The 16,264-nt window shown below is 37.0% G+C and overlaps 1 protein-coding gene across 1 annotated transcript in view; it reads right to left on the minus strand.

Moving 5' to 3' along the window:
• SLC9A9 (solute carrier family 9, subfamily A (NHE9, cation proton antiporter 9), member 9) overlaps positions 1 to 16,264 on the minus strand; it is a 182,209-nt gene that overhangs the window by 60,433 nt on the left and 105,512 nt on the right. Inside the window, exons 11-12 of the mRNA XM_010001677.1 lie at positions 15,119 to 15,230; positions 9,208 to 9,361 (exon numbers count right to left, since the gene is read on the minus strand). Coding sequence (XP_009999979.1) covers positions 9,208 to 9,361; positions 15,119 to 15,230 — 266 coding nt within the window. The remainder of the gene's footprint in view (positions 1 to 9,207; positions 9,362 to 15,118; positions 15,231 to 16,264) is intronic.

Genomic DNA, 16,264 nt, shown 5'->3' on the forward strand with positions numbered 1-16,264 from the left:
AAGATAGTGAGATCTCTGTTGAAAGTGTGTCTAGGTTAAAAAGAACTCAGTGGAGTGAAGTGGCTTGGCTCAAATTGGACTCTCAAAAGGAGTGTTTATGGCAGCACAATTTAAAATACTTACTGTACTATGGCTAAAGAGGAATATGACCCTAGAAACAAAGAATGAGTTGTTTTTATTGGAACTATTTCTTTTACTGAGAGGGAGTGCTAGTTAGACTGATTATGAGTATTCTAAAACCAAACAAAAAAAAATAGTACAAAGTGCACAGAAATATAACAGCACTTGAAAACATACTGTCTTTACTTGAACTGTCTTTCTCTATATTTGGTCACTCACAAATACGGCTGAAGAAACTTAGGCTGATGTTCCATTTTGTAAACTAACCCTCCTTCCTCTTGATAAGTGGTGAAAGGAAAATGTGTTCAAACAAACACAAGCAAAACAATTAGGAAGTTTCATAATATTTTATAACTATTGAATTAAAGATCATCTGAAAATATGAACACATATTGTGTTGAATTTAGGGTATCTCAAGGACGAGCTATGTTTCAGGAGGGATAATCCTTGTATGCCCTTGTGAGCCTGAAAACGGAAAGCCAATATGCATTTACTCAGAGTAATCCTCTCACTTAATTTTGGAGTAAATGAGGAGCAATAGAGATCAAATTCCTACATTAATTCAGTTCATAACAAATGGCTGTAAGCAGATGTACTATCTCGTGCTCTTCTCTATGAGAAGAGCGTGTTTCAGTAATGGAGTAGAATATTCTCATAAGGTTCTTAACCAGATAACAGGGTAACTCCTCCTCACTTCAGCTGGCTGCAGCCTCTACATCAGCTGTCAGGACAGCATTCTTTCCAGTGCCATAGTCATGTCTTGCCCCAGTATGGTTAGAGAAGGTGTTGTTCTGTTTAGCATTACATGAAACTTTCTACATCAAACTTTTGAAGCTGACTTAGGAGCTTCAGCTCCATTGGATTTCAATGTACTTCAAATTTATAAGTCAATTTTGAGTACAGGACTTTTCAATACATGACAGAACATGTGTTTATATTATTTGTTTTATAGTTTGGGAATCTACAGTAAATAGTTACTTTGTCACTCTGAAAGATTTAGTAAGGCTAAAAGCACCTCAAGATTCTTGCTACTGATTTATAGTAAAAGATAGTATTTGAGGAGCTGAAGCGGCTCATTCACCTGCTGGGAAGCAATAAAAAGAGCCCAGTCCAGTTTGCTGATAAAGCTCTGGGCCAAGAGGTTGTCAAGCATATGCAGATGCTTTCAGGTCAGCTGAAGGCTAAGACTAGACCAGTGTGACCTCTGCCTGAGTTTGCTGTGTTTGACCATCTTAAACCTCCAAACTCCAGAGACAGATGCTGCCTGTCCTTCACCCCTGCAGCAGCCTATTGCAGGTTGTGTCCATCCTCTGTATCTGAAAGGCTTCTTCCTCATTATCAGGTACAGATGCAGGACGCTAGCTTCGATAGTAATGGAAGAAGCCTTATGTGAGAGGGTTTATTTGTCAAGTTAAAGGTGGGAAGTTTCTGGTAATGGCTTGATCACTAAGTACAATGTTGAGTAATACATGATTCTAGCCTTGTGCACACAGCAAAGCAGATGCTGCAGTTTGAGGCTGATAGGAAAATAATGAGTTTTAACATTGCTTGTGTCTTGTTTAGATCCCTTTTAAGCCAAATTGTTATTGTTGAAAGACTTCTGTTTAGCACACAGTGTGGGATTAAATAGGGTAACATAGAAGTCCAGTTACACCAGCACCTCTCCCATAGATCCCATTCATACAGATTTCTACAAATGTGGTCTTGAAGTTGAATTTTTTGTTATAACTGATTTGACAAAGGAGAGTGAATGAAGCCAGCCAGATGCTACAGCCCTATGGTGACAAATCAGAACTGATCTCTGGTAGAACTCAATAATAGGTAGGTTTTTAACATGAAAGACTTTTATGTAATTAAAAATAATTTTAAAAATGGAAGAAACTATTGATCTTTCTATATAATTGAAAAAAACCCCACCAAACAGTAAAATGGGCAGCACCAGCCACATTGTTTAAACCAATTTGTTGAAATCCTTTGATCTAAAGTGAGTCCTTGTTTGTTCTCAGACAGTGAAAAAGGAAGATTCCTGTTCAGCACCTCCTGTTCCTGGAGCCCTGAGGCTCAGTCATATTATTACCACTATTGCAACCCTTGAGATTTCTTACCACAACAGTTGCCTTCTTAAACAAGGCAGAACTCTTTCCAAAGCCAACAATATTGGTTTTTTTTAATTTGAGAAGCATCTGCTGGGAAGTAGAAGGAACAACTTTGGAAGCTTAAAGTACAGACCAAATCTGATCAAAGCTTCCCATTTGGCAGCGAGGAGTGCTACCACTGTGGCATTGTAAACAATCTTTCTGCCACAGCTGAACACAGGGAATACTATTATAGCATTTGGGAATACCCAAGACTATTTTTATTATTTAAACAGTAGTGCTATAATACTAGCCAAGGTCACATTACTCCAGTTGCACCCTCATAAAGTTCTGTCTTTCAGCAGTCTATAACCAAATGGTTATATATATATAAAAGGCTGGGATAAGCAGAGAATTTTACTATACCAACTCATTTTTTTGGTAGACAGCCATGATCACAAGCAGTAAAGCCACAGCATTTAGCCCTGCTGCCCACCTGCACCCCTCATGTGACATTCCTAGTAAGCATTCACATTACCTTAGCCTTTGATATTGGAGCAGTGGATTAAAGTGTTCGATACTGAAGGAACCAAAATCTTGACTTCTTGAAAGAATAACTTATCCATGAAACATTTTTATTGTAAATGATATACTGGTATCCTCAATGACATAGAACTCTGCTTGCTTGTGACTTTTGGGTGCTTATTTCTGCTGAACACTCATTTCCTGTTGTCTTCAATGGATTTGCCATATGGCAGTAAGTGGGTGTTTAGGACTTAGCAGTGTTTTGACCTTTCAACTTCTACACTGTAACACTGAATATAGTTATAATTTTATGTTTCATATGTGATACAGTCAAATAGCTGGCTTTATTTCAAGCACATTAAAAGCTAAACTAGATTCTCAAAATGTTTTGCATACAGCCCCATGAAGTTTTTTCCTTTTTCATTTAGAAAACAGTGCTGTAGCCATACTGCAGGAAGAAAAAGAACTGCATCTGTTTATGTTTAGTACTGGAAATTCTATAAGTGGTACAAGAAAGTCAGAATAAAACTTTATTTAAAGAGTTTACTTTGTCAAAATAGCAATATATTCTATGAGTTGGTAAGAATCCTCCTATTAGGTGCTTCTACAATTTTTAGTCTGTGTTATAATGTTCTGTCAGTGTTATTCAATGCAGATTTACTGTCCTAGCAGATACAGGTAAAGCCTATAAGGAGTATATATTTGGGTTGGTTGAACGATTCAGTTTATGAAGAATAAATAGAAAGGACCCTTGAGACAACTCTTTTGACGTTGGTGGCTTTTTGTCAATGATAGAGATATGTTGATGTATAATCTGTCAATTATTTTTCCTTCCCTTTGTTGCTTTAGATCTGAACATGGGGTTAGTGCCTGCTTGACCCTTGTAAATGGCAGATTTCTTTTTCATGCTAACATAACTCCCAGTTTACATGCACTCTACTCCAATTAAATCTCCTTTGCTTATGTATATATTTCAAACAAGTTCGAGAACTCTTAATTTACAGAATGGCAGTCCTCTCCTCTTATTCTTGTTATGTATATTAGATGGGTTTTTCAGTTATAATTTTTGCACTTTATGTTCTTAGAGATCACTGGCTATATTGAAGTATGCTGTACTTAAGCCTGTGTTGTGTGTATGAATAACCAGCTGCTGTTTGCTATCAGAGACTTTCTGGTACCACTGATGCAAAAAAAGCTTTGGAAGTGTATAACTTGTCACTTTTAGGTTCAGTTTTGCCTAGATCGGTCAAGAGAAATAACTGTTGGTAGTTATAAAGCTAGAAACTGATCAGTGAAAAGAATAAGCAGAGCTTGGGGAAACCTTTGGATGTGAATCTGGAGATTTGGCTCAATTAGAAATTAGAGAAGGCAGTATTTGAATAATAGAAGAATAATTTGTTTTGGTTAATTTCATTTCCTGGGTTCATACAGTATCATACAATCATAGAATGGTTTGGGTTGGAAGGGACCTTAAAGATCATCTAGTTCCAATCCCTGCATGGGCAGTGACACATCCCAGTATACTAGGTCACTGCAAGCCCTGTCCAATCTCTCCTTGAACTCTTTCTCATTGAAGAGTGCAATGAGGAGATGCTTCTGAGGAGAATGTAAGTTTGGACAGCTTTGGTAATCCACAAAAAATGTGGTATGCCAGGCCTTTGGCATTAAGATTTATAAGAAGTGGAAGGTTTAGACCTGAAGCTTTAGGTGAAGTAGATGAAGAGCTTCCAGGCACGTATACATAGCCATTTTCTAAAATGCTACCAAAGGCAATTGCCAGACAGGCATAGTATTAAAAGTTACTATTCAATGCTGCTTAGTATTTATTTAGAATTTGGACTAAAAGTCTCCTTATTCACTGAAGAACTGCTGCAAAGAAATTGACAAAGAGTCTGATATCCCTTGACAAACATTTACACAGGAGGTGATGGTAAACAAACAGGACCTAATATCTAGCACAATGTTTTTATAGGACATGCTTTATTAAGAGATTTGTATTTTTGCTCTGCCTGTCAGGAGAATCTTTTATCCCCAAAAGTCTGATTGCAGGCTGACTGTAAAATGTAGTTTTCCATTTTTAATCAGCATATGGAGAATGGAGATGTATATCCAAAGGCATTAGCAGGTAGTACCCAACGTCTCTGAAGCCACATTTATTGAAAACTTCAATTTGACCGTGAACTCATGCTTTAATAGCTTTGTTTTGCTGTTGATGTATCATTATATTATTCTCATATGCTGATGCAGGTTTATTCATTGTCTACCAAGAGCAGAATATTGCAGCCCATTCACATGGGGAGTAAAGACCATTTTTTCAAGTTAAAACTCTCAGTTAAGTCAAAACAGAATGTCTTATTTAGGAATGAGGTGCAACCAATTCTGCTCTGTGAATGCCAGATGATAACGCTGTAACTGGCTGTGCACATGCATCTAGGGTCAGAAATGCTACTGCACCAGGCAACTGGGAACACTTAGACCAAATATACAGAAATGGAACACGCCAAACTTAGTGAAACACACAGTTTAAGATATGTTATAAAGGAGATGGGTAAAATAAATAAGACATTTCTGAAAATGTCTATCTCATTCTTTCAGAAAAAAAGTTTAAAAATATTCAGACTTTGCCAGGAGTTTAAAGACTCATTTTGAATGCTACTCATCATGTGTAAATATACTTGTAAAATAATCATTGATTGGTCTGGATTTCTTGTGTTTTGGTTTGTAGAGACATGTGGACATAAATTCTGCTCTTAGCTGGTCAGGTTTCCAAAACTCTTAAGAACCTGTCTAATTTAAGTAGGAAGTATATGCTTCAATGTAGTTAACTTGTTAAATGGAGTTGTGAACCTTAAACTTGGCTGAACTCCTGGGATCCATTTAATTTTTTTTGTACAGAAGTGGTCAGCACAGCTGGCCTCTGCAGCCTTCCGAGGTAGCTGGGTGATATTGTTGCACTAAATGGGAAATGGAAATGGAGCCTTTTTTGGTAGCACATGGTTAGTTTTGATAATGTCTCCTACTATATGTTTTGGCAACAGTTTTCAAGTGTTCCATAAGCCATACATATTTCTGGAACAAATCAGCTGGTAGTTATCTTTGAGGACACATCTTAAACTTTTCTCTACAAATAGTGTGACAGATTCTGTTTACATTAAACTGAATTTTAACTTAAAAAAAAAAAAAGAAAAGCAGATCTCATGCTATTGCTTTGAGGAGAGATGGAAGATTATGGAAATTACAGTTATTATGGAAACAAAGATTAATTTTTCAGAAGATTATTTCTGCTATTGTTTAAAAATTGTTATTATTCTATGCCCCGATACTCTCCTGATGTATGAGGAGTCTTGGTCACCATTATGAGAATTTCAGAATGTAAATTACAGAGATTGTGATGAATCATTACAACATAGTATGATATATAGATAATAATATACAAAAAGAAGGCTGTACGGTCTTGAACACTGTCTTTTCCCTTGACTAACTGTCATGCATTATTGTAGAGCAAATGGTGAGTATATTAGTGTTAGTTATTTGGAATTTATATTATTTTTGCCTATTGTCAACTTAATGGATGATAGATTTATCTCTGGTTTGAAACCAAAATCTGGATAAGTTCGTATATAACACATAAACTGAACAACTTATCTCTAGGATAAAACTAACCTTGAGGAGTTAAGTTTCATCTCCTGAACTACTGATAGGAACTGTAGACTATTCAGTGTAGCTAGAGTAGACACAAAATAATAGAATTATAGACTAGTTTGTGTTGGAAGGGACCTTCAAGATCATATAGTTTCAACCCCCTCCATGGGCAGGGACACCTCCCATTAGATCAGGTTGCTCAGAACTGCCCTTGAACACTTCCAGGGATGGAGCTTCCACAACTTCCCTGGACAACCTGTTCCTGTGTCTAACCACCCTCATACTAAAGAATGTCTAGCTACTGTTTAACCTAAATCTACCCTATTCCAGTTCAAAATCATTACCTCCTGTCCTATTGCTACATGGATGTGAGTAAGATACAATTCACTCAAACAGCCTCAGAAATCCCATGTCCCCTCTTTATTATCCTCTGAAGGCCTCCTGTTCAGTGGAATACATTTCTTAGTATCCCTAAAGCATTGGGGAATCACACAGAAGTGGTTCAGGCTGCCCTGGGATGGTGCCTGAGGCAAATTCACATCAAGCAAACATTTAAGACCTAATGTAAGTCTAGTTTGCCTCTTCTGTACTTAGAGGCAATTGCAGCATTTCACTGGCTTCATCTCATTTTTCTGTAGTTGATGACATACCAACACATTCCAATGAATCTCTTCACAATCCTACAATTTTTGTACTCATGATACAGTTTCCCTTGGCGTTGTGAGCTGGATCCTCCCAACTAACATGAAAAATACAATCTCTCCTGATGTTATAAAAAAACTCATGGGGATAGAAACAGCTCAAAATTGCTGTTCAGGGACTGCTGCAAGCTTCTCTGGGGGCTTGTGCCCCAAGCAACATGGTGTAATATGGAGCAGCCCCATAACTGTCTCAGCAAACCCAGTTCCCTAGAATCCTTATTGGTATCAACTGGCATGATTTACCACCACTTTTACTTACAATTACTTAGCAAAATTACTTAAGACTAAAATGACAAGTGTTTGTAGCTAAGGACAAAATTCCATTCTGAGGTGTAATAAATTATAAAGCAGTTAAATATATTAACTAGAAAGAGAAATTAGAGCCTCAAGATACATTTGCAATTAAATATGTCTATTTAATGTTTTACCTCAGTTTGACAACACACTCATAATTTATGAAGCTGTATGTCTTGATGTCAAGAAATTGAGGTAATTGTGAAGCTAATAGCTTTATAATAAGAAAATCTATATCCCAGTTACAAAACCTAAATATTTGATGGGTAAATCTGTCTGGAAGATCTTCTGAGATTCAGATAAGATCCCCGAAAGAGAGAAGCATTTCAGGCCAATAATGACTGTCTACTTTCAGCATCTTTGGTAATTCTATTGTGCAGGTGGATAAAGAAATAAGCACATGCTTTCCTTGAATGGTATAAATAATATGAGTCAACCCCACACTTATGCTCTTGTGGGCTCTCTGACCTCTGGGTAGTACTGAGGAGCAGAAGAAATGCCATTGTATCCCATTAAATTGCTTGTGCAAGTGAAAGCACTTGGCAAGGTTCATTTAAAAATTACCTAGAGAGCTAGACCAGTACAGGCATCTAGTGGCCTAAGTCCTTACACTAGACACATTGCTTCTTCTAACCTTTTTCCCTTACTGTATTCTCAAAATTATTCCTTAATCACCTGTTATAGTAATCCAAAGTAACTTGGCTTGCGAGATCAAATGAGAGTATTCCTCCTCACCGTGTTTCTGTTGTCATACAGAGCAACTCTATTGCTGACTAACAGTGAAAAGGTGGGAAATCTCAGAAAGATGGCTGCAATGAACTTGATTTACATTATGGGACATGAGAGATGTCATGAACATGAATCAAACTGTCACAGAAACAGATCCACGTTACATATGGATGCCTGCATTTTATGTTTACACAGTACACCTGTACATTAGTCCTTATTTTGTCTGCAAGCTTTCATTTGTGCTCTTTGTTAGAGCTACAATTCAGCTGGTATTTTATAGCAATACTCTGACACAAAGGCTTGTTTATTAGTCATCGTTCAGTAAGCAAGGAAAGAATATGCTATGTTTAGAATAAATGATACAGAATTCTGCATTACAAGCCTTTCTTGATACCGAAGTTTTCTTTGGTAACCATTCTAGAATATGGCATAGCTTATAAAGTGACCAGAACTCAGCAATTGCATCATATTCTTATTGTTAAAAGTGAGGTTTCAAAAAAGCATACTTGCTGAGATGCTACCTTTAAATTAGATACTCTTTACTCCAGCTTCCTATTTCCCTCTCCTTTTTTTTTTTTTTTCCTAATTTAACTTGCTTCCTCATTCCTTGCTTACTGTGAAAAAAAGTGATAATGAAGTAATTTAAAAATAATGTAGTGGAGTAGCATAATGAAACATGAGTAATAAACCAGTGGTTGAATGATACACCAATGCAGGTAGATTTTCTAGTATATTCACAGCATACTCAGATAGTTTGTGACATGTTTTTGCAACGAATACACCTTTTTAGATGAGGGCTAAATCTGCCTCTGTAGCTCTTTCTTCAACAGTGTAGAGGAAACTGCCAACATTTATTCCCAGTGTTTGAAAGGAACAGTAGTGAAACAAATTTGTAGGACATAAGGATGGATCTGACCTATGCCTAAACTCTTATTGGTCTTGGGAAAAACCTGTTCCTTCTGGTCCAGAGCCTCTACCAGGTAGTCAAATACTTCCTTTATGTTTGTAAAACTCTATTAAAAAGCATATAAGCAAGCTTTAGAAAGCTGTAGGAAATTAGTGTTTGATCCATAGTGGTTTCCTTCTATTTTGATGGTCAATATTGTAAAGAGAGTACTGACCTGATCTGAAGCCATGTGAGCATTGGTGTTGTGCCCCCACCAAACACCCAGACTGTGAAAAACACAATAAGCAGGGTAGTTGTAAACATCATTTGTTTGGGTTGGGATTCGGTGTCTCGAATAGCCAATGCAAATGCTATTGCACCACGTAAACCTAAAAAAACCCAAACAAACAAAACAAGAATTATGAACTTAATAAACTGGAGAAACAGAATTTTGCTCTTTTTAGCCCAACCCTTGTTCTTAGGACAGACAGAATTTTCAGACCAGGACCATAGTTATGAAATGCCAGACTGTGCATATTGGAAGGATGGTGTTTCATGCAAGCGTAAGCAACTTTGCAAAAGTGGACAATGCAGCTACTCTTGTATTCACATAACAATCACACTTTTTTTTCATCCACTGAATTCTGCCTTGAATAATTGCAAATTAAGTAACAATCTGAACTTCATGCTTGTGAAAAATGTAATCTATTCCCTGTGTTGTTATATCGACTTCAGTGGGACTACTTGTGAAATCAGGTGCCAATGAGAGTGTTGACATTAAAATCTGTACCCAAATAGGCTACCCATTTTTTGCTTGAAACAATAGAAAATGGCTTGAAATTTTTTTTAAAACCTTTCAATGTGTTAAGAACAGTCATAGAAATTATGATGTAAAAACAATGTATATTTTTTTAAATAATAAGTTTTTTAAAAGGGGATACGGAATAAATGTAGATTTTTAGCATTATAGTAGTTGTAAAATTGTACACAGAAAACAACTTATAGTAAGTATAAAAAATGTCTCATAGGTAGTAATTAACTAAATATGTCCTCACAGTGTGAAACATTTTAGAAAAAGAGAGGGAGAAAAAGCCAGGATGTGTAATGCAAATAATACTCTGCATTTTCCAACCTTTTTCATTTATCTATTTAAATTCATTGTTTTGCAGAAAAGTTTTCCACAAAATAAGCATAGAGTGCAAGGCCATTACATGTATATAATACACACTGAATTAAAAAATACTTTGCAAGTATCAAGGGATTCAATCTAATAATTGAACCTCTTTTAAGATAGTGATGGTGTATGAGGAATCACTGAATCGACTGCTGAAAAGCAGCTGGTTTTAGAGTTGAACTCCAAAGGTCTGTAAGATTGCACAGTCACAGTGTGATTTAGCTAGTATAGAAGTTGAACACATATGCTGAGAATAATACAAAAACATTTCTCCAAGGAAATACCAGATTGTAGTTACACTAGCTGAAAATGGTCAGTGGCAGCAAAAATCTACTTTTACGAAAATAATGCTACAGCCAACAAATGGGCTTGTCTTTGACTTTGCCTTTATGTAGAAGGTATCTCTAAGGAAATGCTTGCTTTACTATTTTCTTATAGAAAAACAACAACAACAAAAATCACAAAAAGACCCCAGTTTATTTTTTATCTCATTTAAAACAGGTATCTCAGGAATGAACTGCTACTGAAATAGTCTCTTTCCCATGGTTATAGTGGTACTCTAGATGACCAGTCCAGATTAAATGCTTAAATTATTAGTGGGTGTATTTTGGTGGAAAGCAATGCTGCATCACAGAACATCTCTTTTGGTAAGAGGGAACATTTAAAAAAATGTTAATTTGTATTAAGAGACACTACTTCTTGAGCACCTGACTGGGTATTTCTTCAGTTTTGAGAAACGCTGAGTGCCTTCACTGCATTTTTAATTTATAAAAAGCTCATAATGGTCTGTAAGAGCTAGTTCAGTTTCAGCTAAGAAATTGTCTGAAGTAAAATAATCAAACAAGGCATTAGCTTCCAACTAAAGCAGTGGGAAGCAGATGAATGTAACCTGAGATGGAAAGACTCAATGAGAAGCAAGGAACACTATCATATCATAGAATCATGGAACTATTCAGGTTGGAAAAGACCCTCGGGATCACTGAGTCCAACTATCATCCCTACTCTACAAATTTTTCCCTAAACCATATCAAACAACACCACATCCAGACGACCCTTAAACACATCCAGGAATGGTGATTCAAACATTCCAGGAAACAACCCTAATGAAAGATGGGAATTTTAACCACCTCAGAAGCTGAAATAGACAGAAGATAAGGAAAGTTACATTTTCTGTAACACCTCAGGGAAAAGTACCACCAAAACACAATGGAACTATTGGCTCCAATGGACATTGGTACTTCAATTACACCTGGAGAGACTGGCATGGTAGAAGGAAAACACTCTGGTGAACTATTAGCAGATATTCTCTCCGCCCTCATCTTTATCAGATACCACATTGACAGTAGGTCCATATCTGGTGCTGTGATCCATTGATCTTTTGGGCTCTGTCACAGATTTCCTACTGGAATTTTCTGCTAGCTGTGCCAGCCATTAGGGATTAATCTGTCAGAGATATTGTTTCATGTGTCAGGGCTTTCAAAGGAAACCACTCCCAAGGTTAAGCTTCAGAGCCCAACAAAATAGGTGCGTCCTATTGGGTGGCCAAGCTTCACAAACACATACTCCTCTGAACTCATCCCACTGAAAGGCCTTTGAGGGCAGCAGTGTATGTGGGTAGTGAAGAGAAAAGCTGCCAGAAAAGACTTTGTGTAGATCTGGTGTTTGGTTTTTTTTTTCCAGCTGTAGCTCTCTTCTCTATCCTCCCTTGCTTTTTGTTCTCTTTAGCTGATTTCTTTTCATATCTTTCTTCTTGGAAATGTTCACTTGGACACTTCCTACCACTGTGTATGTATGAGTGTGCAGATGTAAATGACTGCACACCAGCTGCCTGTACACAGGCATTTTCTTGTTTTTCTTCAGCATTTGTGTTCCACCCTTGCAGACTCCATTGCTACTGTCATGTCTTATATAAACAGCAACCAACCCTGTAGCACCGTGTCCCACAAGCCTCTTGCTGATTTATATGCTTTAGAGATGAGAAACACACAGTAAAAAGTAAATAGAGATACTGGAAGAACAGTGGAAGGTTCATTACTGTTCCTGTGAAATAGTCCCTTCGTGGTCATGTGGCAGTGATGCCCAAATATCAAACATGCTATTGTCATTAGTAAGTCCATCTGGATCCACTTAATTTCTGTCTTCTTTGATTTTATTACCAGTTAAAGGCATCATAGTAGCGTTTGAATTGAAATGAGGCATTTTTCTTACAGCACAGACCACTAGTCCATAGTGGAAGCTTCCTTACAATTTAAGACAGTAAAATAGTGCTTTTTCATATGAGTAGAGACTTTTGACCTACTCATTTTAGCTGATGTTGAACTTAATTTGAGAAGCTCAGGCTTAATAATTATACAAGGAGAAATCTAGTTTTTATTTATAATGAAATGTTAGCAGAAATCATGATTAAACACAGTTGTAAAAGTGAATCCACCCTCCCTAATGTGTTGTTAGAGGAGTGGCAGAAGCCAGTGAATGTAATAAATAAAAATGCTACAGAATCCACTTGCAAGCCTGACTCTTCATCTTTTCTCAAATATATTAATACTCCTCAAAAATAAAAAATTAATTATTTCAGTAGAACTCTTTGCAGAGTAAGGTATATTCAAAGGCTAATTGACAAAGTACTTGCCTGGCCTTAATTGATTTTTTCAGACTTTGATATTCGTGGTGATTATGGCAGTAAAACTCAGTAAAGAAAACAGTAAATGTTTGGTGCATTTGGTAATAATAAGATAGAAAAAAACCCAGCTAACCTCACATTCACTGTTTTCTGCATCTTAGTGTGTGATGCTGTGGTGAGTGAAGCCCTGATTTCCCTATGATCAACTAAAAACTGATGCTGTGCCAGAATATTGTTGCTGATCTTGTGTAGGCAATAAGTGTCTTCTTCCAAACTCGAGCTCAATGCCTCATTTACTCATATCAGAAACATCTCTCTTCTGGCAGTCATTGTCTTCTCAGTTTATCACTATATACAATCTGATCAGTTGATAGTAATTAAGAATGTTATTGGTAACTCAGCACAAATCTTCATGCATATTAAAAAATACAATTATACAGAAAATCCCCATGTTCTAAGTGTTCTGTGAAGTGTGAAGCCCCTGGCAGTGAGAGAGGCTGTCAGTCTTTATTGCTCTACTTGCAGATGATGCCCTCTACTTTTTAATAATGTTGTAAAGACATTATTCTCTACAAAATGCAGTGTTTCTTTGAAAACTATTAAAATTACTTTTCCAAGTATTTTAACATTTAAATTTTAGATGTTTTAAATACTACTGTTTTCAGTTCACAGCTTCCAGGTTGCACTAGGAACCTAATGTGTGAGTTCTCACATTCAGTTGTTGGCTGCAGGCTACTTTCTGCTCCTAGTTCTGTAGAGAATGAAATTTGTCTGGAGAAAACGAGGACAGGGACGTTGAAGAGTAAGATACATTTTAGGATTTTTTAAATTCTGTACCTTATCTGATGAAAAATAAAAGCAAAACTAGATAACTAATGATATGAAGCTGTTTTTCATGGTGTGTAGCTGGCCACATACTAGCTTTACTAGTAATCTACATATACACCTTGCACAGCTGACAATTGTAGGTGAGTGGGCAGCCTGAAAGCCAGTTCCTGATGTATGTCTGTCATCATCTCTCACTACAGTCTAACTGGTATTAACTGACATTTTCTTTGGCAGCTTTTAGCAGAAGGATTGAATGGATATAGAAATGAACTACTTTGATGCTCTCTAGAGAGATGGAATTATTCTGGCATAAATGAGGCACCCTGATGTGGAGTACTGCTGATGAGGAAGCTTGAAATGTGGTACATTGTATTTTACTTGTTATCTGGCTAAATAGATTGGTATGCATCAAGGCTGTCAATCAAGAACTTTTATCTGTAAAAACCTGGAATAGATTTTTTATAAAAAGCAAGAAAATGAAGAAAAAATTGGCAATTTTCTAATTTTTGGAAACTGTTTCATAAATAGCACTGGGTGATCTCTGTTTCTGTCTTTTACTGAAAAAAATATTCTTAGCTTATAAGTGAGATTTTCCTAACGAGCATCAGAAAGTCAAGTGGAAGTATTTCTAGCTTATGCAAGTTCAAAAATACAGAATCTAGCTAAGATTTTTAACAGTTTAGAGGATGATGCACAAATCAGAGTAGAAGATGGCTCCCTCTTCTGGATATCTTTTTTTAATTCTACAATGTTACTCAGAGTGAAAAATCATTAAAATCTGAATTTGGAAAATAAAGTACTCAAATATCAGGCTGGAATACATATAAAAGTCTGTGTAATTAAAGTCTTTAAGTGTCATGTTTTAAAGGAAAACTGTTCCTGAAGTCACAGGAATTGCCAAAGACCATGTCTTGATTTGAGTATCAGTGCTAACATAGTAAAACCTGGAGATCTCTTTGCTGGTACGTAAGCATGCAGACTACCTTGCAGCACATAGGAATGGCCTGTTCCTGTGCCTTCAAGACTTCCCCCTTGAAGAGCATCCAGCCTTTCTGCATTCCTGTACCCTTTAGAACAGATTCCCAAGGGGTTCTGGCAATCAGGCTACTAAACAAGTTCAAGTTTGCCCTTTGGAAGTTTAGGGTGGCAGTTTTGCTGCCCCCTCACCCCCTCCTGGCATCTCTAAAATAGAGAATACTGCTACCTGTAAACTACAGCTGTCTCTAAAACAGCACAACAGAAAAATTAAAATTCCTAAATTGTCAGGAAAGTGTAGTCAGATGGGAGACAGTGAGTTCAAAAACTGGCTTTCTGGGTGGTAGGTTTAAAAAAAATTCATTAAAATAGGTCCAGAGCAGAGTGAAGTTGAGGAAGACACAGCCATTTGCTTCAGTAGCTTTAAAGAGACTATCCTGAGTTTTAAGAGAATGACTACTTTGTGATAGATGGGGTTTTTCTAGTGATAGATGACTATCTTTGTCAATTGTTAAATGGAATCAGGAAAAATACTACAATAGCACTTACCTGAAAACATCATCATGTGCTGAAAGTTCCTGGGAATCTTTTGGTTTCGGCCCAAATTCAAAAGGAACGAAAGTGGATATATGTTGCAAGCTCTTGCTACAGCAACTGCCATCTGAGGTGTAAGATGTTGAGGAAAATAGTAGAGGAATGACCAACAATCACAGAGTTAACTTAAACCCAGTATGACTCCCAAGTTCTTTTAAGTGTAATTAGAATGAATATAAGGTTATCTTCTGTCATATTGTGCATGTCAGATCCTTCTGGTTCCAATTTCATTATAAAATCATGCAGTGGCAGACACTGTCTTCCCCAGACATCCTGGTTTTATATTCATGATTTCATGTCCCTCTTTGATCATTCTACTTTTACTCATCACATTTGTATCACATTTGACTTCATCTTCAGTGCTTCAGTAAAATGGCTGTCATCAGCTGGAGAGCTGGCATAATCTTCTTGAGCAGCAATTGGCAAAAAATAAATATGCTTTTGGACATGATTACTTTGTTTCCTGACAATTCATATTGTCTATATCCAGCACTCTCTTCCTTCCTTTTTTTTTTTTTTTTTTTTTTAAATTTTTCTTTTTTGGAGATTTTTCAGAAGGATCTCCTTATTACTCCTCTGTTGATCATAAAAATTGCCTTAATTAGAAACGTAAGACTGTTTCCGATGAAGAAAAAAAAGACAATCAGCTCCTTAAGACATACTTTTATCAGATTCCATCCACTCCTTGTCTTGTGAGTCTTAGTGCCAATTATGGCACTCTTAGTCTGAGACATGCTGAGGACTGTAGAATAGATGGAGTACTTGATTGACAGTGTGTGTATGTATGATATCTGCTGGGCCAAGAGCTGCTTAAAGCTCCTGTGGACTTTGGAGAACGTGCATTAGCAGTGATTGCTTCACGTGCAACCCTGTTGCAGTCTGTTGGCTCTTCGTGAGAGGAACTGATGAAGCTGGATCCCTGCTCTGCAACACAGTTCCCATCTGGGGTGCCAAGTGCTGCTCTCACGTTCCATGTCTTCCCATGGCAGGAGACCAGGACGTGGTTTTGCACTTGCCTCGTTGCAGTGATGGGGTACAATAGGCTCTTGAGGTCCTCTCTGCCCTCTAACCCAACCTGTAGCTGAGTGAGCTGTGATGCAG

This window comes from Chaetura pelagica, unplaced genomic scaffold (assembly GCF_000747805.2).
Source record: "Chaetura pelagica isolate M959 unplaced genomic scaffold, ChaPel_1.0 scaffold207, whole genome shotgun sequence".
Lineage (NCBI taxonomy): Eukaryota > Metazoa > Chordata > Aves > Apodiformes > Apodidae > Chaetura > Chaetura pelagica.